This window comes from Archocentrus centrarchus, chromosome 14 (assembly GCF_007364275.1).
Source record: "Archocentrus centrarchus isolate MPI-CPG fArcCen1 chromosome 14, fArcCen1, whole genome shotgun sequence".
Lineage (NCBI taxonomy): Eukaryota > Metazoa > Chordata > Actinopteri > Cichliformes > Cichlidae > Archocentrus > Archocentrus centrarchus.
In genome coordinates, this window is record NC_044359.1 from 9,646,836 (window position 1) to 9,671,906 (window position 25,071).

The following is a 25,071-nucleotide window of genomic DNA, read 5'->3' on the forward strand; positions in this document are numbered from 1 at the left end:
TGCTATCGACATATTTGGGTCATTACTCAGTAAGCATTTAGACTTGATACCCAGGCAGTGCTCAGCCATCAACAGTGACACAAAACACACAAAATCGACCAAAACAAACAAACAGACTCTGATTTTTCCTCGCTGCCTCCATCCTCTGTTAACGCAACTTTCTGCTGACAGTTTTCCTAATATTCCTCAGCGCTCGGGGAGTATTCCATATGATTTAAGAATGATCAGGTTTATTTGGTCGCAGTAATTCAGCTTAGTTTGAGACAGGATGCCCTTCCTGTTCTGTATTTATTACAATATAGTTACATTTCCCATTAAAATTAAGTGAAAATCTGAGCTGCATAAAATGCTTTGTCATTGCAGTTGGGAACAAAGCAGCCCACTATGGATTTTAAAATAAACACTGAGCTGAACCTGCTCGACATTTTATCAGGTTTCCATAAACCGTAGCCATGATTTGATGTTTCTTAATGAAGTAATGCAATGGGAGTTATAATTGGCTGTTTTTACACTTTTATGGAAATGGATTTGTACCTTTTGACTTTATATCTAAAAGACATGTTTTTCTGCTAATGGAGTTGTTCATCGTTTGTACTGATGATTCAGCTGAGAGCATCGCATCATTTTCTATGCAGAACACGACAGGATATTTGTACCTTCTGTAACCCCTGGCTTCCTGAATTACTCCTCCCACCTGTCAGAACAATTGTAGATGCCCAAAACATAACTAATCCAAGCATTAATGAGCCCAAATGGTCATTCAGCAGCTGAAAGAGAACCATGAGTCGATTTACAGATCTTATAAAGGAGTTGCTAAACACTACTTAGGGTAATAGGCTGTGGAAAAAGCTCTGACAGCATCCACACCTGCAGTGGTTTGTTTTTTGCTTTTTCAGCTTCTGATAACTTGACGTTTACATTGCACTGTGAAGTTTGATGAAGTAAGCACTAAGCACTGAGCATTAATTAAAAAGCAAGATACCAAAATCACCTGACTCAGGTCTGAGCTTATCAGACGATGGCCGGAGCAGCTCTCCAAGCAAAGGTGTTGAAACATGCATTCTTGTAGTATTTCAGCCTAAAGTTATGGACAGCTCAGAGACTGGATATGCTGTAAACAAACTTGACAGCCATTTTGCTTCTTCTTGGCAGAACTCTGATAAGAAATCAGGTTGTAAGGATGAGGTTAAAGCAGCCCCAGAATGATATGAGGTGTTGACAGCTGGTTGTGAAACTTTCGACCATGGCCTTCCTTTTAATTACATCTGTAGCATCACGTAAGTCCAGCCACTGCTCACTCAGTTCAGTAGGAGATTAATAGAGCTCTGGTGATATACTGCTTAAGTTTCTTGTGGTGTGAACACATAAAAAGAGCGGATACACTGGGGTCAAATAGGTCGCGTATAAACGACCCAGGGTGTGCAAAAGGGGAGCTCGGGGGGAGAGTTACCTGCACAGCAACAATGAAACCCATAACAAGACTGTAAATCTTAAGCAAGCGCCCTCGTCACTCTTGTAGCATCTCTGACTGTTGCTGCAGGAGTTTGAAGCACTTGAATTTGCTTTGGGATGGAAACAGTTTAATGTATTTGGACGAGTGAGGCATGTTTTCAGAACTGTTTGCAGCCCAGGGGTTGCCAAGTTCAAGCATCAAGTTTGGTGTGAATACATAAGAGTGTTTATCTTGGGATATTATCTCTCTTCCTGTTTGTCTGCTTCATGTGATAATAGCTCTATAGAAGTCAGCTGGTGTGGTGAATAAACAACAGATTTAAGGGACTGACACTTGATTTATTCCTGCTGTTGTGCTCCAGAAAAGACAAAGCTTCCTCATTAAAAAAAAGAAAAATAACCGAACTGTCTCAACCCTTCATCACATCATCTTTGAACATTTAGACATCATATCGATGGCTGCCATCAGTGAATTTCATCCTATCTGCCAGTGGGCTGACATCAATCAACAAGACCAATATCATCCTGAATACTAGTGTATCCCAAACAGATTCCCTATCTTGTGGACACAGTGTTGTTATCCCGTCTCCGTGCATTACTAACCCAATGCCACACAATAATATGTTACCGGGGGTGGGATCCACAGAGGATGATAATGTGAAAGATTATACATTAAAGTATGTTATTTAACTTTGAAATATTTGTTCATGTGCTTTAGTACATATAGCTTGAGTTGCAGTTATTTGCAGCTGTGCTATGAATGTCATTTTCTTTTTGTTTTATTTATTCAAAACAAATCACTATTATTTGTGTCAGATTTAGACTTTCTGCCTTCTGTTGTGTATTCAAAGGTTACAAGGTTCTATGCTTATATAAAAGTGCGGATTCAACAAATAAATAGACACAAAAGTTTTAGTTTTCCATGGAACATTTTGGCTCACAAAACGTAAAAAATCTCACTTAGTATTTTTGGGGGGTTTTGTTTTGTTTTATTTTTTTTAAATAAAAACAGGCATATGTAAAACAAAGAAATGGTGACAATATTAATACCTTGTTACAGTAGGTACAGATCATTGCTGTGACTAAACCATCCCATCCTGTCCCATCCCAACCCATTCAGTTCAATTTTATTTATATAGCGCCAAATTACAACAGTCAGTCACCCTAAGGCGCTTTATATTGTAAGGTAAAGACTATTTTATATTATAAGCCTAATCTTAAAAATAGAGAGGGTTTCTGTCTCCTGAATCCAAACTGGGAGCTGGGTCCACAGAAGAGGGGCCTGAAAGCTGAAGGCTCTGCCTCCCATTCTACTCTTAAGTATCCTAGGAACCACAAGTAAGCCAGCAGTCTGAGAGCGAAGTGCTCTGTTGGGATACTGTGAGGTCGTTGAGATAAGACCTTGAAGACCTTGTATGTGAGGAGAAGGATTTTAAATTCTATTCAGGATTTAACAGGGAGCCAATGAAGAGAAGCCAATATGGGAGAAATCTGCTCTCTCTTTCTAGTCCCTGTCAGTACTCTAGCTGCAGCATTTTGGATCAGCTGAAGGCTTTTCAGAGAGCTTTTAGGACAGCCTGATAATAATGAATTACAATAGTCCAGCATAGAAGTAATGAATGCATGAATTAGCTTTTCAGCATCACTAGTGTCTAAGATGTACAATACAGTTGTCATACTTTCTTTTTTTTCCTTTTCCCTTATATTATGCACTTAATTATGAAAACAATGTATTGCGATTCACAGTGATTTATTATGGGTTTAAATTGGGACCATAGCTCGTTACTTGTTAGATTTATAACCTGTAACAGACAATGGCTCCCTCGTGCACTGAGAAAGACACAAAATCCTCCTTCAAAAACCAGCTAATGAAAAGCCAGCAGTTTCTGATTCAATTTGAAAGCCACAGTTGGTGGCTGAGCTTGATAAGAAGCAATCAAACGGCAGCTGGAATTAAGAATTGACTGAGCATCTTAAGAGTAGTTTGGGATCAGGTTCAGTTTGTATTATGTTTACCCAGCTGCAGATTTTGCCAGCTCTGTGGCTGCGCTTAATGGTTTATTACATTGGATGGCAGTTGTGAGTAATGAATTGTACCTTGTTTCTTGCAGCTTAGATAAACTGCTGGATTCAGGCTTGTATACTGGAGAGATAACAGAGCTGTCAGGAGGCCCGGGAAGTGGCAAATCTCAGGTGAACATTTCCTACCGTACCTCTCCGTCACTGATAATTTCAGCCTCATAAATTCACTCCTTTTTAGTATTCCCTTTTCTCCTATAGAATAAGAAATGCACTCGGGCTGAAAGAACACTTTTCAGAGCCGCTGTTTAACCAAAACAAATTGTTCATGTTCACTTTAACTGTCCCCAACATGCTTTTCATTGCTTCTAGGTGTGCTTCGGTGTTGCAGTGCACATTTCCTACCAACTGAAACAGAGTGTGATATACATCGATACAACGGGAGGGCTGACCGCCAGCCGCTTGCTTCAAATGTTGCAAACCAAAAGCAGCAACACAGAAGAGCAGGTGAATTAACTGCAGCTGACTTTTAAGTAACTGTAAAATTGTGGGTGATTTTAAAACAAATTTAAAACAAGTCACCTCTGCTTTACAGATGGAATCTCTTCAGAGGATCCGCATTTTCCATTTATTTGACGTTTACTCTTTACTCGACTGTCTGTACAGTCTCCGCAGCGGTGGGCTTCAGCAGGTTTGTGTACAGTTGCTGTTTTCCTTAAAAATACACCAGCAGTCCCTCTGTAGCTGGAGAACCTTTGGAGAAAGACGAATCAAATTTTCATCTAATTTTGTCACGTTTTGTATTAGGCGTCTGTTGGTGGCGGATCTGTCAAAGCAGTGATTGTGGACTCTGTGTCAGCTGTTATCTCGCCTCTACTGGGAGGCAAACAGAATGAAGGTGATATCTCTCTCTGCTGGTCCATCATAGTCAGTCATACCTGAGGCTGTTTTTACACCTACAGCCATAAATCTGAAAATAAATGTCACAACAGGGTTTAAACACATATGGGAAGCACGACGTGCAGTCATAAGAAAGTAGGAAAATAACGCACTAATATTTGTACTTGTCACATTAAAGCGCAAACGATCACAGTTTAAGCACACGCTCAAACCTCTGCTGTCAGTTATAAATAGAACTGTTTTCATTAAATATGAAATTGCTAAAAACTGGAGTCTGGCCTCTTGAGATGTAAAATAATTGAAATTCTTAATCCAAGTGAACTTCATTCAATTTCTCATGTTTGTAGAAAGCTCCCAAACTGTCATTAAACAGTCAGTCTGTGCACCCAGATTCAAAGGTTGTTATCTAAAATAAACCTGCCTGTGAAAAGATTACAATGGTTTAAAAATTCATTAAGTTAAAAGCAGTTGGCATGCTGCAATCTCTGCTGGTCTGTGCAGTGGAACTCATGATTGGTGAAATAAGCTCATAACTCGAGCTTTGAGAAGTGCATTTTGAAGATGATGTAGTTAAAGAAAACACGTAGTTGGAATTCTTTCCTCCACACCTGATCAGATCGGGTCAAAAACAACAAAAAAAAAAAGCACACACAAACATACTTACCATACTTACCATTTCTTACCATTTCTCTAATGGTAAGTACAGCAACCAGTGCAAACCCGGAATTGGAAATCATGCTCATTTTTAGCTCCATATTTTTATTCTTGGAATCTTCTGTAGCACCTTTGCATGTATTTAGCTCCTCTGCCTTTAAGACCACCCTCCCTTTAAGCCAAGGTTTTCAAACTCAGTTTTACTCAGAGCCACGCTGGAAAGTTTGGCTTACACCAAGGGACAGACATTCGCTGTATGCACAGAAGGATTCGGTCATACCTCAAACCTTTTGAATTCTGGCGTTTTCAGTTCCATTGTCACAGTTGTATTAAATCAAGTATCTAGCCATGCAAACACGTGTGAAAGAATAGGTCGTTCTAAAGAGCTTGGTACTGTAATAGGATGCTTAGCTTATGTAGTTTAGTGATTTGCTTTAATAGACGTAAAGGCTAGATCTGTCATGGATTTTATGTTTGCATGCACTTTGTGTTGTTCTTGTGTACAATTTGGCCTCAACAAATCAACAAAAATTCAGCTATCATCCTAACTATGATTCAGTTCAGTCGAGAACAACAACTACTGCCAGTACAGGGTGTTAAATGTTTTTGATCACATAGTTTACTTCTAGCACACAACCTAACTTTCTAGTGAATGTATATGGACATTCTGCAGAATTGATGAGGCACATTAAAAACTAGCAAAGGGCTGGATTTGGCCCCCAGACCTGGATTTTTGACACGCATGCTTCAAGCACACAGCAGTGAGAGAGCGGTGTTCCTGAGGTTATCCGCACTCACTCACATCAAGAGCCAAGAGTAGAATAAAGCTGTCTGAAGCCTGAGCTTATTTGGCCATGTTTAATGTGACCGTACACCAGACAAAGATAAAGCAGATGAGCTCAGTTCAATAAATAAGGATGTCATTGGATTTTACACCCCACCGTCTAATTCGTTTAATGTTTTCCATGCAGTCCTTAGAAAAGGAGTCACTCTTTACTGCAGGATTACAATTCCAAATGTAATTTGTGAGCTCACACAGATGCTGCTGTGCTGAACTAATTACAGTAATGAACAGCACAGTGGAAAATTTGGATCCAGTAGTGTGGGTTTAGGCACACAGCAAACTTCATATTACTTCTGAAGAAAAGGTTTTAATTAAGGAATTGTGCATATCCAAAGCACAGAGTAATGCTTGGATTGTTGAACATGCAACAGATCATAAATAAGATTTATTTTTTTTTGTTTGCATGAAGTCAGTGGCATTTTTAAACCAGTTTGATTGCCCTCCAGTGGTACATAAATTGCATTTTTTCCAGTTAATAAAAAATAATTATTTTATTTATAAATGCAACTACGTGCATTGCAACAATATGCAAATACAGTGGACAATATTTTGAAGGACAAGTGAAAATAGGACGCCCGAAGTTAAAATAAAAAAGAAAGCCAAAAACAAATATGATTAAGTTATAATAATTAAGTTATACAAGGACCACCCCCCCCCCCCCCCCACACACACACACACACACACACAAAAGCTCAAGATAAAAATACAATTCCAAATTTTAATAAATGCAATTATAAAAATAAACAATTAAGTCAACTGAAAAATGTTAAGCAGTTTGCTACTCTTGGATTGCTTTGAAACCTCCTGTGACTGAGCCTGAGAGTATTCTGTACATGAACTAACCTCTCTGCCACTTCCTTTGCCTCCAGGCATGTCCTTGATGATACAAGTGGCAGGAGTTCTTAAGACGATGGCAAAGGACTTCAACGTTGCTGCTTTGGTAAGGATGACGGTCTTTGATGTCTGCTGCTCTAAATGCAAGATGCTCTTCCAGTGTCAATCTAAAGGCTACACAAACTACTTCCTCTAGTTATTCTTTCTGAGAAAACTAATATTTTCTTCCCTTGGTTTGGTTAATATGATTATCATAAAAAGAGTTTTAAAGCAAAAACAACTTTTAGTTTAGTGAACTGGAGGTTTTAATTATGTAGAATGAAGTATGAACATTTGAAAGGCATGCACCAAAGAAAAATGACCTTCACCTCAAGTTATGAAGTTATTTGAAGAGAGAAAGATAATTCAGTAGCCTGTTTGATGTCCAGTTTCATTAAGAGTGGGACAACCTGCTTGTCCCACTTACGTATTTATTCGGAAGTTTCTATTATCTGTGGCAAGCTGTATTAAAGCATAAAACAGAATGAAGAAATGCTCTGATAATCCCAAGAGAGGTAAGATGACAGTGTCTGGGCCCACAGGTAACAAACCACGTAACGAGAAGTGGCAGCGGGGAAGTGCAGCCGGGCCTTGGAGTTTCGTGGAGTCACATCCCACGAACCAGGATCCTGCTGGAGCGAGTAGAAAAGGCGTCGGCTGTCAGCCGGCCCACTCTGCGCTCTGCAACGCTGATCAAGTCTTCCAGACAGGTACAACAGGCAGCATTAACTTGCAGAGCAACCAGCTCAGTGTTGCTTCTGTCAGGCGGTTTTGTTGTTGTCAAAACATCTTGTTAAAGCGGAGACTTTGAAGTCGTGTTTGCCCTTTTAAAAACTGGTCTAGTTTGATAAAGATGTGCTTTATTCCAAGACAGGAGCTGAGGCAGAAGAATGTTTGCAGTTTGTTTGTCTGTCATGAAGATTAAAAACACACTACCGGGTCAGATTTTATGAAACTTGTTAGAGAGGAGGAGGAACCCATTACGTTTTGGTGGGCATCAGGATCACTTACAATTACGCCTACCATCCACACTCCTCCAGTAAACTTCTGCAAAAGGTGCTAGATTGAAAACTGGACAGGCATAAACTGAGAGTTTTGGAAACAATGAAGCCAGAAATCATATTTGCCTTTTAATTGGAGGACACAAAAAACAAGCCAAAGCTGTGACACCCATTGCCATGGCTTCCTCTGATCATGGATTATGCTTCTCAAGTATGAGTGATATCCCCCACCCCACTCTATTTTCTGTTGCCATGACCACCTTATACTTTTATTTGAGTAATAGTTCCATCTCATCAGATCATGCAAAGAAATCTTGGGTCTTACATTCATTCAAGTGCTCTTCAGATGGTCGACTTTCTCGCTGCAGAAAGGCTGAATTAACGTGCTCGTAAGGTGGAATGTGAGCCCGTAGAGCCCACGATCATATTACAGATTAAATATTAGGAAAAAATTCTTAAGATCAACCAGACATTTACTTTGACCCGCCATGTTTCAGTGTATGGCATCCACAGTGGGCCAACTCGTTAGTCAGATTGGTGTTACTGACTTCAGTGGGTGTTTGTGTGAATTGTTCCCACTTTTCCCACCAATGATCTTCTTCTGTGAGATTTTTACTGACATTGATGTGTTTGTAGACATGTTAGTAGACATATAAAACATTTGCCTGAATGGAGATTACTTTCATTTTAAAATATTTTTTTTTGGATCGTGTATTAGTTTAAATGTATCCTCTTGGGTTTAATGACTATCACTGATACTCTTTGACACCAAAGAGCTTTTAAACTAACATTTTTATTAAAAATAATGGGAGGAAATTGACTGCATTTTCTGCTCTGGAGTTAAAAAAGGCGTTCGTCAGCAGAAACAAAGCCCTTCAGATTCAGAATGAACTGAGCCAAAGTGAATATTTAATATTGTGGCAGCGTTGTGATTAACTAGGTCTAAATCAGCTGTCATGTGCTCTGCTTCTTAGCCTTGTCACATCAAAGAGGAATTTGACTTGCAGTGGTGGAGTCGCTCAGAAAAAGGGTCTTCGGGAAAGAGGAAACTGGATGAGACGGATTCCTGATGAGAGCAGTTATAATCCTCTGCATAAATGTCACACCAAAGGTACACGCATGTTTCTGGGTCGAATCTGTGAGAAAATGTCTTTTTTGAAGCACTTTGCCAGCATTCAACTGATAACTAAACTTTATTCCAATTAAAAACGGTCCCTACAGTTATTAGCTTCAAAATTGACCCATTTAGATGCTGCCAGCGTCACGCTCTGTCAGTCATGTGCTGCAGCTTTAGCAGACTGGCCTCAGATTTTATTCTTACCTGTTGAAAAGTGGGAGGAATAGAAGTCCTTTCTCGTGTTTCTTTCAGGCATAGTGGGGTGGGCTCATGCGAGTTTCCTTCCCCCTGACTTTGAATACATTCAAACATATTTAATTAAGCCACCTCATAGCCTGAAGTATCCCATGGATAAAAAAAGGCAAATCTGAATTATCCCTGAAAGCCATTCAGGGATGCAGCAGGCTGAGGTGAAAATCTGTCAGCACTTCACTGGATCATACAGAGTGTCATGATTGAAAGACTTAAATGTATTTGGTTTAGCTCAAGCAAAACCTTTTAAAACTAATTCTATCCATATGATCTTGGGGAAATCTTCATGTGTAGAGGCCTCCAGAGATGTGTGCATCTTCTGGGATAAATATTTTTCCCCAACAGCTGTAGCTTTGGAGGTCAGTGTTTGTGCTATATACATATTTTTGACATCTCTGCTTTTATTGCAAGTGGCTGCAATGCAAATCAGTGCAAAACTCCGAACACAAATAGATGAAAACAAAGCACATTAAAATGATGTTACAGGGACATTTTTATTGTCTTTGTCAGGTTTGTTTATTCCTAATGGCAGACAGATTTGTTTGTTTTCAGAGCATGAGCTGGGCTTTAATATCAGAGTGTTTTTGCTCTGGCAGTAGAAAGTAGTGCCTGATGCTGATTTAAAAAACATCTCTGCTGCATATTCAAGATTTGTGTGTAAAATCCAAGTCAAACTGTCCTTTCCTCATGATTTAGAGGCTTCTACTACATTCTAAATTTTGTTAAATATACTACACCTCATATAATCATTGGCTATCACCAGTACTCAAATCTAAATACATACTGTGTATTGCCTCTGTTGGTCTGTGTGAGCAGAATGCAGAAAGGCTCAAAAAGAATAAATTAAAATGACCTGAGAGCAGTGGCATTTGAAAACATGGACGGTCCCTGGTGTCAAAGTGACGTCCCCGAACTTGACTTAGACAGGTGCATGAACTGCCCTCTGACCAAACATGAGAAAACCCACACGTTTCACTGATGAGCAGTCGTTTATGGCTGGGGGAATGCAGTAAAAAGTTTCCCCTCCTCTTTTATTAACAGGGAGGCACGATGCGCCTCTTGCGGATACATTCCCAGATCCAGCTGGGTGTCACTCTCTGAGCCTCGCTGTCCTCTTCCGGTTCGGCCAGTGTGTGCGTGGCAGAGGCGGCGTCGTAATCTGGCACGAGGTCCCCGTCGTACGCAACAAAGTATCGCCTCAGCTTGTCAAAGTCCTGCACTGAGGCGGGCAGCAAAAGCTTCACACCGCTGAAGATGTCCAGCAGCGTCTACAGGGACAACAGAGGTCAGCAGAGCAGACAATCTGCAGTGATACTTTCCCTACATGCATGGCAACAAAGTGCTCTGCTTTTATGCACTGTTCAGGCTGTATAATATTACTAAGTAAACTGTCAAAATGGTGACAAAAGACATTATGTTGGAGATAAAGATTTAATTGGGTTGTAGAATAAGGTTTTGCAGAGCTTTGTCCAATGATGAAATTAACAGTTTATTAGATTTAAATTAACAGTCTAATGCCAACAGTCAGTAAACCTTACACTGTAATAACGCAAAACTCTTCACATCCCAAGATGCATTCATCCTAACAACTTCTATATTATTATTGTCAATAATGAGTTTCCCCACAGAATGAGACAGCATTTGTTGCAGTAGCAGGTGTAGGGGGCACCTGCACCCAGGCCCTGCTGAATATAAACCTGTGTGACAGTAATTAAGGAGCAGTAATCTGCTGCCTCTCCGCTCAGTTCCTCAACCTGTGACTGGACTCCAGCTCCACTTTCTTGAACTGCTCCACCTGCTGCAGGTTTTAGTTTCAGTAGCTCATCAGCAGGGAATTACCAGAGGCGAAATAAATCTACAGTCACCAGATGAAGTCCAAGATATTGGCGCTGGATTCTGACCACAGGAAGTAACCTGGTCAGCCGGCTGCTGAGAAAATAGAAAGCAGGAAGGGCCGAGGCTTGCTGGTTAGCAGTGAGGAATATTTTGCAATTGGGTGGCTCGCCCAAGTAAAGTGTATTTGTGGATAAAACTGCAATTGGCTATTCATATGAACACCAGTTCAATTCCACTGGAGTACAGAGCAAGTAGTAATCCCTGGTATTGTGAAATGTGGTCACCTCACTAAAACCATTCCACTGAAGCAAGAAAAATTTTGTAAAGGTCAGGCCTGGATGTGAATAAACATTCAAGTTTAGGCCAAGCCATCGATTTCAGTGACTGCCGGCCTTCGCTCGGGGAATACTCATTGCCAGCAGACATCCTGATTTAGGGATGACCTGTTATATTTAATATTGTGTGTGGATAGTTTGCTTCTGAAGTGAGGACCTATTGGCACCATTTAAGCTCCAAAAACAGTGCATAAACTGATCAAACTGTCCTCTGACTGCTCTCATTTCTTGCATTCGACTGCAATTACCACAGCTGCAAATATAAAGAAAGTGCTGAACTCTTAATATTTTTACTTTGATAACACTGTACTGGAAAGAAAAAACAGAAGTTTTATAAGTGTAATTTTAATAGCCAGCCTGGCTCTGTCAAAACCATAAGCAATGTCAGCGCATTGCTTATGGTTAAAGGTGCACTCTGGATTTTAGACCTCGTCTGTGAAGCTCCCGTGTTCTTTGATAAGTTATCCCGAATAAAGATGATTTGTTTATTTACAAGAAACTCCAAGGATACCTTTAAACACTAACTGTTATGGACCAACCTTGTCATTCCTCGGCTCCAGCTTTTCCGAGGTAGCTTTTGCTTTGGTTTGTCCGTTGCTGTGAACACTCTCACTCTTCTTCACCTGATAATAAACACTACGGCTTTAGTTTTGTGGCTCGTGCAGTTTTTATTTTCCATAATGATGCAAGTGAACATCTCATGCCTGTTATGTAGCACAGTTGAAAAAAAGAGAAAATTTACCTTCTTAGCACTGGGAGCGTCTGAGCCAGGAGTGTGAGGCTGAGATTTCACCACCCTGGCTTTGGGTGGAGTGCTGCTGCCTGTGAAGTGCATGTTATTGATTTATCAATTATACTTAATAATGTAGCATTTGCAGCATTGTCACATAAGCATGGAGTCACTTTAAAGTGTCCACAAATTTCTTTCTGCATTATGAAGCAATACGCATACATAATGTACTGTAAAATTCTATATTATCATTTGAAGACAATTTAGTGGTTAAAAAACAAACAAACTTGGCTATCACCTTGAAACTTACATTAAGACATTTTGCCTTCCAAGTTTTCTTAAAAAAAAAAAAAAAAAAAAAAAAAGCATATTTGAATTAAACTATCGTCTTAATAAAGATGCACTAACCTGCACTAAATGTCCAACAGATAAATCTTAATGTGTGTCTTTGGAATTTTCTTAAATAAGCATTTGCATGACAGCAACTTTTGATATTAGTGCAGATGTTTTCATGGAGGGCAGAGATGCCTGCAAGTTGAAAATGATTCATTTGAAATGAAATCAAATAAAAACGATTGGGATCCAGCGCTTTCAGGACCAGTCAGTCTGAGGCCAGACTGTCAACACGCGTCCTCCCTTCTGCGTGGACACGAATCCGTCACAGGGCGGAGTAATCGATCCGCCATTATACCAAACACAGCGTGCTCCAAATTCAAAGATGGCTGAGGACCGGGTGGAGCTACCAGCTCAGGTATTACTCTAAATAGTATTTTTTTTTCTTAATATATGTTTATAAATACTGGATACATGTGTCACCTGAGCTGGCAGGTTTACTCCGCCCTTTGACGTCATTTCAACACTTCTACTCATACCCACAAACTTGGATTCGTGTCCACGCAGAAGGGAGGAAGTTGTAGTCGAAGAAATTAGAGCTGTATTCACAAGACTTTGCATTCACAGCTTGTAGATTCGTACTCGCCTTTTTGACAGTTATCTTACTCCATACATATGCTGCACACTTGTGTGTTAACACTGGGTCTGTTGCTGTGCTGGCAAATTTGTGCTACAAACAAAATAAAAGCATCAGGTCTTAATCTATTATTGTGACTTTTTTGGGGGTGTTTATTTATGCAAAGATACCAAAATTTCTCCCAGTTACATCAACGAAGTATTAATAAGTTAAATCTAAACATTAGACAGCACACCGTGTGTTGTCATTTCCTTTCATATTGGTGGCTCATGAACTTACTCGTCTTCTTGGGAGGGGCACTTTTGTGGGATGAGGACGATGGCGAGCTTCCTCCACTGTCCCCCCCTGATGAGCCCTTGTCATCGTTGGATGCAGACGGACCAGCTGTCACTTTGAAGTCACAGTTCTCCTTCGATATGCGGAACAGCTCCTGAGCGGAGTGATGAAATGACAACATGGGCTTCGGCCAAGAGATGTAATGTTCAGTGTCAGCAGAGATTGAAGACCAGTGCTGGATTCAAATAATTAAGCCCAGGCATGTTTTACTGCCTCGGCCAATATTTCAACTCGTCTGTCAACGCTCGCAGGATGACTGTAAATTTGCTCCTCCTCCCCAGGAGTTCAATCATACTTCTTGCTGTCCCGTGGGTGCTTTGTTCAACAGTGGGCTCAATTATTTCTTTCCTCCCATCACCTGTATTACTACACGGCCTCCCATTTCTCCCCTATCATATTTTACAATAGAAACTAATTAGCAACAAGCATCCCCAGAAGATACGCTTCAGTTTTAAATGAGTGACTGATTTCTAAAACATCTTTTATGCAATCTCAGTAAAACTTCATCATGAAGTGACAACTAATTATTTCCCAAGCAGAACAAAGCAAAACGGTGATGTCCTACTTTAAGCTGGTGCAAGTTGGTGGCGCTCTTCCAGTCCTTGTCATCGCGGATTCGTGTCATGCGGGGGAAGCGGATGGAGATGCCGTCGGCGGTGTGCATTTCTGACTTGGAAAACTCTGCACCTGTGATCTCCCAGACAGGTGCTTTCTGCAACAGAGGGGGAGAAAAAAAGAAAAAAAAGAAATCATGTTAAAGCTAGAAAGGGACATTTTAATCAAAAATTTCCAAGCGGTTTCCATGCATTTCAGTAAATATGTAGGTTGAAAACCCCCTCCCATCTCTGAAACCTGTCATTATCTTGATGCATTTCAGGGGTAATTTATTTAAAGGAATTCCCGTTGGTGCACAGAAGACGTTTTTAACTTCTAATTTAATTTAAAGGATCTGCAGTACCCAGATATACAACTGTGCTCTGCATGAACAGGCCCGCTGGGAAAGCCAAACGTGCTGAGTAGTGTGATCTCACCTCAGGATCGCGGATAATGAAATCTGGATAATAGTTCTTGATGATTTTCAACCAGCTGGGGATTTTGCTTGGGTCCTACATTAAAGACACACACAAAAGATTAATTTTCAATTTTATTATATCAGCTTAATATTCCCAGTAAACCTCTAAGTGGAGGTCCTCTCTGACCTTACTGATTTTGATCACATCCAGCTCTTTCTGGAGCCTGGCCAACATGGCGTCATCGTAGCCTCCGGAGCACTTGGTGACTGTGCACCATTTCTTGGAGTCTGGGTCATAACAGCCCATTAGAAAACTGGACATGATGCCCCCTGGTGGGTAGAAGAAGAGATGCAGCATTAGGAGAATTGCCTCCCACTGAAGTCTCTCCACCAGCTTGTACAAGCCTGCACGCTACATTTTCACTGAACTTCTCAAAACCTGCCTCTTCAAATTACCTTCTAACATCTTTTATTCTCCTTCCCAGATTCTTCCTACAACCTGTTATGACAAGTGTTTCATCTGATTTATTGTTTCTGCTCTGTTAGCTCATCTTCAAACTACACAAGTTGTGTTTCATTAGCCATGCTTTGAGAACTTGTACCTCTGTTATCGCATGTTGTTACACACTCATTAGCCAGCCTCATCATCATATTTTGCCTGCTTGTGTATTTCACCCAGTGGCATCCTCTCCTTTTCTAACAGGCTGTATCTGCACATTCATATGAAATCCTCCCATTTGGTTACGTTTTCCCAGTGTAACAGAGCTGTCTTCTTAATTTCATTGTCTTATCTCAATATAATAGATGCAAGAATCTGTATTTATGGTTTAGCTTTTTGGCTAAATATGAAGTGTCACACCTGCAGAAACCTTGGCCTCGTCTTTCACAGCAATATTAAAAGTTAAGAGCAAGGGTAAAACTGTCATAACCATTCAAAGCCGTTTTCATACATGAACTCCAAAAATGTCTGGAGAATACAGTCAGGAAATAATGTGAAGTTATCTTTTTTTCTCCTGCAGCACACAGCAGGAGATATTTCGCATCAGACGACATCTGGCTGCTGGAAAAACATGAACTAGTACTGAACCACTGCTGGAAAAGTTGCTGCCTGAATAAAGGGTGCAGGAGCCAGGACACAAGACAGCAACTCGCTACCGGACTATTACAAGCATCCATCCATCCATTCTCTTCCACTTATCCTGCTCAGGATCGCGGGGGGGGGGGCTGGAGACTATGCCAGCTGACATAGGGCAAAAGGCAAGGTACACCCTGTAGAGGTCACCAGCCTGTCGCAGGGCCAACACAGACAGACAGACAACCATTCACACCTATGGGCAATTTAGAATGACCAATTAACCTAACCCCAGTAATTGCATGTCTTTGGACTGCGGGAGAAAACCGGAGTACCCGGAGGAAACCCACACATGGGGAGAACATACAAACTCCACACAGAGAGGCCCGGGCCAAGGTGGAATCGAACTCAGACCTTCTAGATGGAATTGTAACTGTGAGGCAGCAGTGCTAACCACCATGCACTGTACTCACACCACACAAATCAACACAATCAGATACCAGTTTGGTGAAGACCTTTTAATGTCCTATCTGACTGTATTTCATTTCACTTCAGTTCAATTTTATTTATATATTTCCCAATTCACAACAACAGTTGTCTAAATTAGCTTTTGCATCATAAGACAAAGACTACAATATTAGAAGGAGAAGCCCAATGATCAGATGGCCACCTATGACCAAGTACTTGGCATCAGTAGAAAGAAATAACTGCCTTCTTACAGGAAGCATTTGGAGCAATCTGCCACAAAAAGGGGGGAAAAAGCATAGACAAACCACAAAATACAGCAGGCAGTAGACAGAAAAACACAAGTGCTCAGTGTATTATGGGACATCCCCCCTGCAGCCTGAGCCTACAGGAGCATAACTAAGGAAAGTGGAGCTTCCACAGGAGAGGGGCCCTCATAGTTCAAGGCTTTACCTCCCTTTCTACATTTTAAAAACTCTAGGAACCACAAATAAGCCTGCACAGAGAAAGAAGTGCTCTATTTGGATAATATGGTACTATGAGGTCTTTGCATTCTTACATGTGTCTTTGTTGGGTAATGTCTAGTAGTTCAATGATGCATTAAATGTGTGAAAATGGCTTAAAACTCCTCGTTTTATGGGAAACAGAATTGTCAGGGTGAATAAAAATAAAAGCATCAAGAACGTGAAATGACTCAGTGCCTAATGAAGTGGAGGGTTAAGGCTTTACATACCGTTTGAGCCTTTTCCATAGAAGGCTCCCAGCACCACCAGGTCAGCTGTGTCTGCCATCGCCCCTTCGTTCAAATAGTCCTTCTTGACTTTCAGCCAGTGGCGCTTCCCTGGCTCATAGGTGCTCTGACACACACACAGATATAAAGCCTCATCATCATCATCATCATCATCATCATGTTTCAGCTACACCTACAGCTTAAGCGTAACTTGATAATCAAATGTATTTACTTTTTAATTCAACAAATACAGTCATCAATTAACCAACTCACCTTTATGTCTTTTAGCACCAGACCTTCAAGTCCCTCCCTGATGACACGAGTTATCATATCAGCCAGATCTGCTGCCCTCTGACACACACACACACACACACACACACACACACACACACACACACACACACACACACACACACACACACACACACACACACACACACACACACACACACACACACACACACACACACACACACACACACACAGAGAGAGAGAGAATATAAAACTAGAAAGGCATTTAGTAGAGCACATGCCTCATCCACCCCAAATTTTCTATATGCTGATACAATGCTGCAATAGATACCACTCAATGTTGTCATACTCCATCAGGTTCAGCTTTACTTTGGCATTAGTTGCATGTCACTGGCTTTATTTCTTACTCCAGAGGAGTGAATGGTTTTTTTTGACCCTATAATTTTCAGCTTTCTGGATCATTAGATCCTGAGTCCTTAGATCATGAACAAACTTTTCTATATGACAGAACTTATAGTCATGTTGAACCCTAATTCTTTATAAAGGGTTCTGACTGTCATCCTCATAAGGTTTAAACACAAATATGTGAATATTGTCTCTATCTCACAATGGTAAAGAATCCTTTTACAAAATCCTGGATCCAGATTGGGATCCGGATCACCGCCAAAATGTAATCAATTGTTCTTTGTACCACCCTCAACAACTCCAGAAATTTTCATCAAAATTTGTTCATATTTTTCAGTTATCCTGCTGACAGACAGACAAACACAATCTAACCACCTTGCACGTTTTGTTGGTCCAGGTAATCATCAGCTACACATACGCACATTTAGCAGAAAGCCACATCCAGAGTTATACTTACAGTGACGTGCTTCATCTCTGAGAACAGGATCCTGTTGGGGACTTCAACCATGTTGTCATGCAGGAATTTCCTGCGTTCACACAGAGGGCTGAAAAAGAGAAAGCCAGCGGACACGTGTAAGCAAGCTTGCACTATTTACAGTTCACTTATTAATGTAAATAAACTTGGAACAAAGCTGAATGCTCACACAGTACATTTAAAAACAGAAAGACTTGTCAGGGGAGACTAAAGTTTAGGAAGTTTAACTGTAGAGCTTTTAAATATTCTTTTTTTTTTAGTGAAACACCTATAACAGCGACTCATAAAAAGTTTGGGGGTAAGAAAACAAACTAAAGAAAATAACAAAGGATAAAGTTTTCACCCAGAAAAAAAAAAAACTGAAGTTCTTCCCTAGAAAAAAGCCAGAGGCTTTCTTTCTACAACTGAGAGAAAACTTCCAGCTTTGCCTGAGATTCCAGCCCTCATTCACCCAGGCAAGATCCTCTGCTCAGCCTGCTGCATCCCCACCTCCACATTTTTGCTCTTTATACTCCTCACCTGATCTGGTGTGCAAAGACCTGGGTTATTCCATGAAGAATCAATTAGTGCCTTCCACCTGAGCCCCACAGAATTAGTCTATTTTTTTTTGTACAGTAACTTTAGTACATTAGAGTATCTGATGTTAAAAAAAAAGAAAAGAAAAAATGGGCAAATCAAAATATGCAGAGCTTTGCTGTAGTGATCCCTGGTGAACAAGAGAACAGCTGAAAGAAGCTTTTTTTTCACACAAAGTTTAACCTGCATACTATGAAAAAACTCAGTTACAGGCCTCTGAACTATCTGAGGGTGGGTCAAATCCTATTTTTTTTAAAAAAAATTGACTTTTTTCCCCCAACAATTTTGAGAATTCATAACTTTAAGTACAGGAAAAATGAAACATGAAATTTCCAGGACTGGAAAACACATATTTCAATATCAAAACTGCACTAATTTAATGTCTGTATTTGGAGTAAACAAGCACTGGCACCCAGATGTTTTATCTGTTTACTGACAATTCAATGGAGGAAATTTCATGAAGTGCATTAACTCCTGGAAAAAAAAGCATATTAACAAAAAAGAAAAAAAAAAAAAAATCACAAAACTTATTAGAAAAACCCACCGCAAACAAAGTGAAACTGGAATGTAAACCACATGAACAAAGCAGCTTATTAATGTTGTTAAAGCCTGCATGCTTGCATCATTCCCATAAGGGGTAACATTGCACAGTGGAATGCAAAGTCATTTCTGAGACAAAGGACAGATTGAAAGCGCATTACCTCTCCATGAGACTCACACCATTGAAGTAGATACAGTCGAAAACAAAAAGGCACACGTTGGCATCTTGAAAGGCTGCTTTCTGTGGGGAGAGGAGGGTTTGCAGGGTGACAACACTGACTGGTTCAAGAGGGAGAGAGAAAAAAAAAAAAAAAAAAGCTGTGTGACAAAGTAAAGGGCGTGAAGCGGCTGCAGTGCTCTCACCTTGTGTACACCCAAGGTCCCAAAGGGCAGGGGTTTACTGGTCTTTGTGTCAATTAGAAGGACTTCAGCATCCAGTATCATGCTGTGGCCACCAGGAAAAGCCTGAGGGATGTAGTCTTTGAAATGGGCCACCTGAAACATCAACAAGGACACACACAGGGAGCTCAGTTACTGAGTGGAAATAAGTAGCATTTGGAACAACTATTACAACAAGATTTAGGAGACCGGCACCACCCCTGGCTTTAATAAGCTCAAACCTGTAAAAACAATATGTTTAATTAATATGGTGCATTATTTTCAACCTGATGCTGATTAAAAAGTAAAGATGAAACGACACATTTGATGCTCCTGATTTAGACTCCTCTTTCTTCACACTGTGGGGGATGATCTAAACAGCTCTCCACTGTTATCATTTATCAGAATAAAGAACATTAGGTACCTTGGACTCTTGTAATTAGACTCCATTCCCACCCCCGCAGAATGTTAACCTAACATTAACATAAATTGCCTAATTACAGCGGCTGAGGCTGCATAATCAGCCGTTCGGCTGATGGGTTGCAATGACAAGACGGTCACACAAGACAAAATGTCTGAAGCCTTCAGGCGAGAGGACTAAAAGTGGACTGCAGATGCCATAAAAACAAGTTCCAGGCTTTAAAATGTCTGAAAAAGAACAGGATGAACTTCCACATACAAAGCTTGGAAGAAACATGGTTTGCATATATCATGCATAAGAGCTACATGGCCTTTTCTGACTTGTGCCATGCTTTGCGTTCTCTACTTTCTGATTGTGGTGAGATGTGTTTTGTGTGCACAGAAGCAATTTCAAATGGCTAATGAACGTGACGCAGAGCTATTTATTCCTGCACGTTTAAGTCTCTGTGCATCACGCTGAGAAAGCAACTGCTGGAAAATCATTGTGGGAAATGTCTGAATTTCACGCTGGGAAAATACCTTTAAGTTGCTAATCCTGCCAGGGCAAACCTGAACACACTGCATTCTGATGAGCATTGTTATATTAATCAGTAAATAGCTTCACGGTCTGAGAGCCCGGGCATTTGCATTTGTGCCGTCTGTGCACGCGTGCGATAAGACTGACTTTGTGAGGCAGCACTGGTTTGAGGCTGCGGCTGAAGTAGCTGAAGCTGTCTCCGTTCTTGTGGACCTGCACACGCTCTCCATCGTACTTGATCTCAGAGTACATCCCATTGGGGCATTTCTTCATAGCGTGCTCGATGGATTTACACGCCTCCGCCTGAAACCACAACAGGAAAACAATTGTTTATAAAGTTAAGAACTCCATCATTATGTGAAGTTACTGAATTTTTACAGTTTGCATCATACAGGGTTCATACACCTTTTCCAGGATCAAATTCAAGCACTTTTCAAACCATGAAAGGACAATATTAAAATCCAAGCATTTTCAAGGATTTCCAGCACCTGTACTAACCCCGATCATATCTTAACATAAATATAGCTTTAAAGAGTGCACTCATCATATTTCTATCACAATACTGGATCATTAATTGGTACAATTTACAGATGTCCAATTAACACATCACATGAAGCAATCATGAAGTATGCTGTGTGAGCGTTTCAGATGGCTCTCATGTTGCAAAACTACCGCTGTAAACTGTCGGTCTGTGCATTCAACCGATGCTTTTCGTGCCTCCAGTTTCTTGTTGTGGGGTTTCAATAATGATTCTGGTGAAGGAGTCGCTCTCATGCCTCCGCTAGTGACCACACACCCTGGCCAATCAGTAGCATGCTGTACTCGGCGTCAGATTTTTGTATCGCCTCGGATCGCTTAGAACCTCGGGTGAGTGAGTACGGAGAAAGGACCGGCAAAGTGTACCTGATTCTAATGGAGATGCCGTCAAATCGCGGCGAGTCATTCCGTATATTAACGCGGCTTAATTCTCTTGTCTATGTACAATGCAATTCGCTACCTGCTGCTATCTAGTCTAGTGATATGGAAGAGTATTACATGATTATGCTCCCAGTCACTACTACAGCACAGACACTCGTGGCATATTAGGAGAAACTGGATAATTTCCCACGGCACACCTGACGATCTCCCACGGCAACACTGGTTGAAAAACACTGATCTACACGACCTCAAACTCTGTTCAGATGACCTGAGTTTGGGGTTTGTTACTGGGGACATGAGCAACACCAACTGCATCTGAAACTGTTAAACAGATGTGAAGATATGCCAGAATTTCTCTGGTTATTAGTAAGATTATTAGTAAGGCCATTAGATGATGTGCGTATATGGATGATGGCCAAAACTATAAAAATAAGGCCTCCTTGTTGCATCTCCTTTTCACGGAGCAAAGAGAAACAACAATAATCATGACAACAACAAAAATCATCTTTTTATTCATCGATATTAGTACCCAAGTATATGTGTGTGCATAGTCTAGTAATACTGTTTTGCTACATATTATGAGACTGCACGTTCTCCTGCTGCTTTACTTGCACTACCATATCAGTATTTCAAAGCACATCAACTTAAATTAAACTCTCACTTCTACTTTTTTCCATTGGAAGATGATCGTCTGCAGACTAATGCTAAGGAGAGAACAAAGTCAAGACTGATAACACTGAAGTTGCACGCCTGTGGACAGTTAGGAAATGGCCTGTGCTAATCATTTGTAACCTAAAATGTGACACGGGGGTGGCTGCAGTGCATTTCCATTTTCTTTTGTATGGTGTAATTAAAGGGCTGCTGTGTAATGTGCAATTTAATGGCCTGTAAAACACATTTTAAATCATGCTGAATTAATATTTGCATTTGTACAGACGGGTTCGGGACAGTTACGTGTCTGCTTAACAGAGTAAAAAACCATCAGCTAAAAAAAAAAAACAACATTTTCTCTAAATCCTGAGAAGTTTTAAACTAACATGAAGGAAACTTGGGATCATACTGAATCTTTAAGCAGAGTAACAGACAGTGACTAAGCTGAATGGTCAGGTCATTTGCTCTAACTACTCTTAGTGACTGTGTGAAGGAGTGACTGCTTTGTTGAGACTTGATGTATGCACATCTTAATCACAGCTGAACAAGAAGCTGCTTTTGCTCAGGAAGAATGATGACAGGCAGGAGAGCTGACCTTCTGACCTGAGGATTTTCTACAATCCACATATTTTCCTTACACAAAAGCCTCTGAGCACATATCAGATTCAACACTTCTAATCACTGTATTGTAATGCTTTGCAGTGAGCCATGGCTAACAGAAGTAAGAGTAGCAAGAGTCACAGCTGCAGAAGCCTTGAGGCATGCCCAAAGCTCAATCTACAAACATGTTCGTCTAGACTTGTTTTAAAAAGAATCACAGAAGTAACAAAAAGTGTGTGTGTGTGTTTTGGGGGGGGGGGCATAAATGATCCCACTTGCTCATTTTAAATTGCTTAAAAAAAGTCACGTTAATAAGAGAGACTAATAGTGCTTTTGGTATAAGGGCAAAGCAATTAAACATGACTCTGATGTCAAAGAATTTTATAGTTTATTTGGTTTTGCTGTAAATCCAGAGTGCTGCCAGAACAGCATCGATTCTTCAAGCCTCTTCTTCCCATAGGGGTCCAGTTAGGCTGAGCTCTGGTGGCTGTGAATGCCACAGCCCTGGATTCACATCATTTTTAATCAATGGATGTCCTCCAGGTAGAGACCACTTCCATCAGGATATAACTGCTTCATCACAGGTTAAAGGTGTTCGCTCCCAACAACTATGTATTTATTTGTAGTGTCCCTTCCCTCTAAGGGAACAAGTGGGCCATGCCAGCCCAATAACCCCTGACAGCATAACAGTGCTACTGGATCCCTTCGGTACAGCAATCAGTGGTTACATTTTATCTTTTAATTTATTATCCCGCCCCTAAAAGGGGGGACAGGGTATTATTTTTGGTATGTTTGTCAACAATATTACAGTAAAACTACCAGGCCGATTTATACCAAATTGCATGAAAGATGGCCAGTGACCCCTCGATCACAAGGCTACATTTTTGCCATAACTGGGTCGAGATCAGAGGTCAAGTTTTTCTGAAAATCTCGTGAATCCAATAACTCGAGGACAAGGTCACCAACGATGTTCAAATTCACACCATAGACGCATCTACTAAAAATCTTTGATGAGTTCAAAACTCAGCAACCTTGAGCTAAACATAAAGGTCAAATTTTCTGAGCACCTCACGAACGCTATAAACTCAAGAACGATGTGACTTAGCATGTTCAAACTCATCCCATAGATGCATCTACTAAACATCTCAGACAACTTAGTTCTTTACCATAATAATGCCAATCACAGAAAGTGACAGTATTCGCAGTGGTTTAAATTTCTTAGTATTTCTTATTCCTGGTTCTGACTTAGCCATTTCCAAGTCACCGAGGCTCATATGCACCCCGCTAAGATCTACTGAGACCCGCTAATTATGTGTTCTAGGACTTGTGCTTCCAGGGGATTCGTGCCACCTGAAGATCCTACTGCCAGGAGGCTGAGGGGGCGCACTGGTGGCTGACAGTGTTGTTTTGTTCAGTCACTGAAAGCATCTTTTCATGATTAAATTTGGTTTAAAAGTGAAACTGATGGGATCCAGATTCTGGATTTGCAAGCTTCTTAAATTTAACATGAGAAATTCCATTTACATTCATAAAATTAAAGTTGTTTTAATTCAACTTTTTTAACCTTGGAAAACTGTGTGCATGAACAATAGGAGGACCTCTGTGTTATCTTGGTGATTCACTGTTTGGGAGATGGACAACATTCAAATCAGCTAAAGCGCCTGCATGGGGGCGGGGTTTATTGTGCCCAGCATCACTTGTTCACTTTATTTTCACAGGTAACGTGTAATAAATTTCCATATGATGCTATTGCTTGAGGTAAAACATCATATTACTTGTGTAAATATTTTAATTTTGTACTGTGCATGTGTGTCTCGTGTGGTTTATGAGGTCAGAAAGGCCAGACGATTGAAACCCTTTCTTGCCTAATTAAGCTGAACATAGTTTTTAAATGTGCTTTTCTTTTTTTTTCCTTCCTTTCCATCACAGTAGCTCAAAAACTTCAGCCTTGCTTTCACATGAAGTCTCAGAGATAAAGCAGAGAACCGCCCAGTATGAACTTTACACATTTAAATCGGAAATACTTGCCAACATGGGCTGAACGGGGGTCATGAGCGAGGCCTCGACAGTGAGGAGTTTCTTGGGTCCTGAACCATTGGACGCCTCCTGCTGATTCCTCAACACCCTTTCAATCACGTCCCCCAGATTACGTGAGGCCTTGAAGGCATCGTAAGCGTTTGGATCCACAGCATCCAAGCTGCGTAAAAGAGGGAATAATGAGGCTGCTATTTTGATCTGACTAAAAAAAACACAGCAGTGCCCTTTCCTTCTAAGGCAGGGGTGGGCAATTCATTTTCCCAAAGGGGCCACATGAGAAACTGGGACTGGTGTGGAGGGCTGCACCAATAAGTTGAACTCAATTCTGCTCAATATTACTTTGATCTCTTTATAATCTTGTAGTCAAAGATGACTCTTTCTCCGTGCATGGTTAGTGAAGTCCTGTCTTTAAACCTCAACTGAGTGCGAGCTGACATGCAAGAACAAAGTAAGCCAGCCTTTTTTATTCTCTCCTTTCTCTCTAATGAGGACCATAATTTACAAAATGAAAATCGCACTGTGTTCAGTAAGACTTGAAATATTAAGAGCATAAACACACGGGGAAAACTGTTCAGTGACATCACAGATTATGGGAGCCATAGGGTAGTTTTACTGTAGTCTTCTATAAAGTCTGAATCTAGTGAGGTCCCTTTGTGGTCACTGGAAAAAATGCAGATTTAAGGCACTTTAAAGCAATGGCCTTA

At 40.7% G+C, this 25,071-nt stretch overlaps 2 protein-coding genes across 3 annotated transcripts in view; one reads left to right on the forward strand and one right to left on the reverse strand.

Annotated features, from left to right (window-relative positions):
* rad51d (RAD51 paralog D) overlaps nucleotides 1–10,291 on the forward strand; it is a 22,435-nt gene extending 12,144 nt beyond the window's left edge. For both annotated transcript variants that reach the window (XM_030746085.1, XM_030746084.1), the window contains 8 exons: nucleotides 3,564–3,645; nucleotides 3,844–3,978; nucleotides 4,067–4,162; nucleotides 4,279–4,369; nucleotides 6,739–6,809; nucleotides 7,285–7,452; nucleotides 8,718–8,854; nucleotides 10,154–10,291. In XM_030746085.1, coding sequence (XP_030601945.1) covers nucleotides 3,564–3,645; nucleotides 3,844–3,978; nucleotides 4,067–4,162; nucleotides 4,279–4,369; nucleotides 6,739–6,809; nucleotides 7,285–7,452; nucleotides 8,718–8,813 — 739 coding nt within the window. In that variant the 3' untranslated portion in view covers nucleotides 8,814–8,854; nucleotides 10,154–10,291. The remainder of the gene's footprint in view (nucleotides 1–3,563; nucleotides 3,646–3,843; nucleotides 3,979–4,066; nucleotides 4,163–4,278; nucleotides 4,370–6,738; nucleotides 6,810–7,284; nucleotides 7,453–8,717; nucleotides 8,855–10,153) is intronic.
* lig3 (ligase III, DNA, ATP-dependent) overlaps nucleotides 9,588–25,071 on the reverse strand; it is a 21,346-nt gene continuing 5,862 nt past the window's right edge. The window contains exons 8-21 of the mRNA XM_030746083.1: nucleotides 24,359–24,527; nucleotides 20,309–20,464; nucleotides 19,210–19,341; nucleotides 19,008–19,087; nucleotides 17,713–17,800; nucleotides 16,872–16,949; nucleotides 16,602–16,725; nucleotides 14,519–14,661; nucleotides 14,351–14,425; nucleotides 13,885–14,031; nucleotides 13,263–13,413; nucleotides 12,026–12,105; nucleotides 11,823–11,906; nucleotides 9,588–10,380 (exon numbers count right to left, since the gene is read on the reverse strand). Of these exons, the coding sequence (XP_030601943.1) occupies nucleotides 10,147–10,380; nucleotides 11,823–11,906; nucleotides 12,026–12,105; nucleotides 13,263–13,413; nucleotides 13,885–14,031; nucleotides 14,351–14,425; nucleotides 14,519–14,661; nucleotides 16,602–16,725; nucleotides 16,872–16,949; nucleotides 17,713–17,800; nucleotides 19,008–19,087; nucleotides 19,210–19,341; nucleotides 20,309–20,464; nucleotides 24,359–24,527 (1,741 nt within the window). The 3' untranslated portion in view covers nucleotides 9,588–10,146. The remainder of the gene's footprint in view (nucleotides 10,381–11,822; nucleotides 11,907–12,025; nucleotides 12,106–13,262; nucleotides 13,414–13,884; nucleotides 14,032–14,350; nucleotides 14,426–14,518; nucleotides 14,662–16,601; nucleotides 16,726–16,871; nucleotides 16,950–17,712; nucleotides 17,801–19,007; nucleotides 19,088–19,209; nucleotides 19,342–20,308; nucleotides 20,465–24,358; nucleotides 24,528–25,071) is intronic.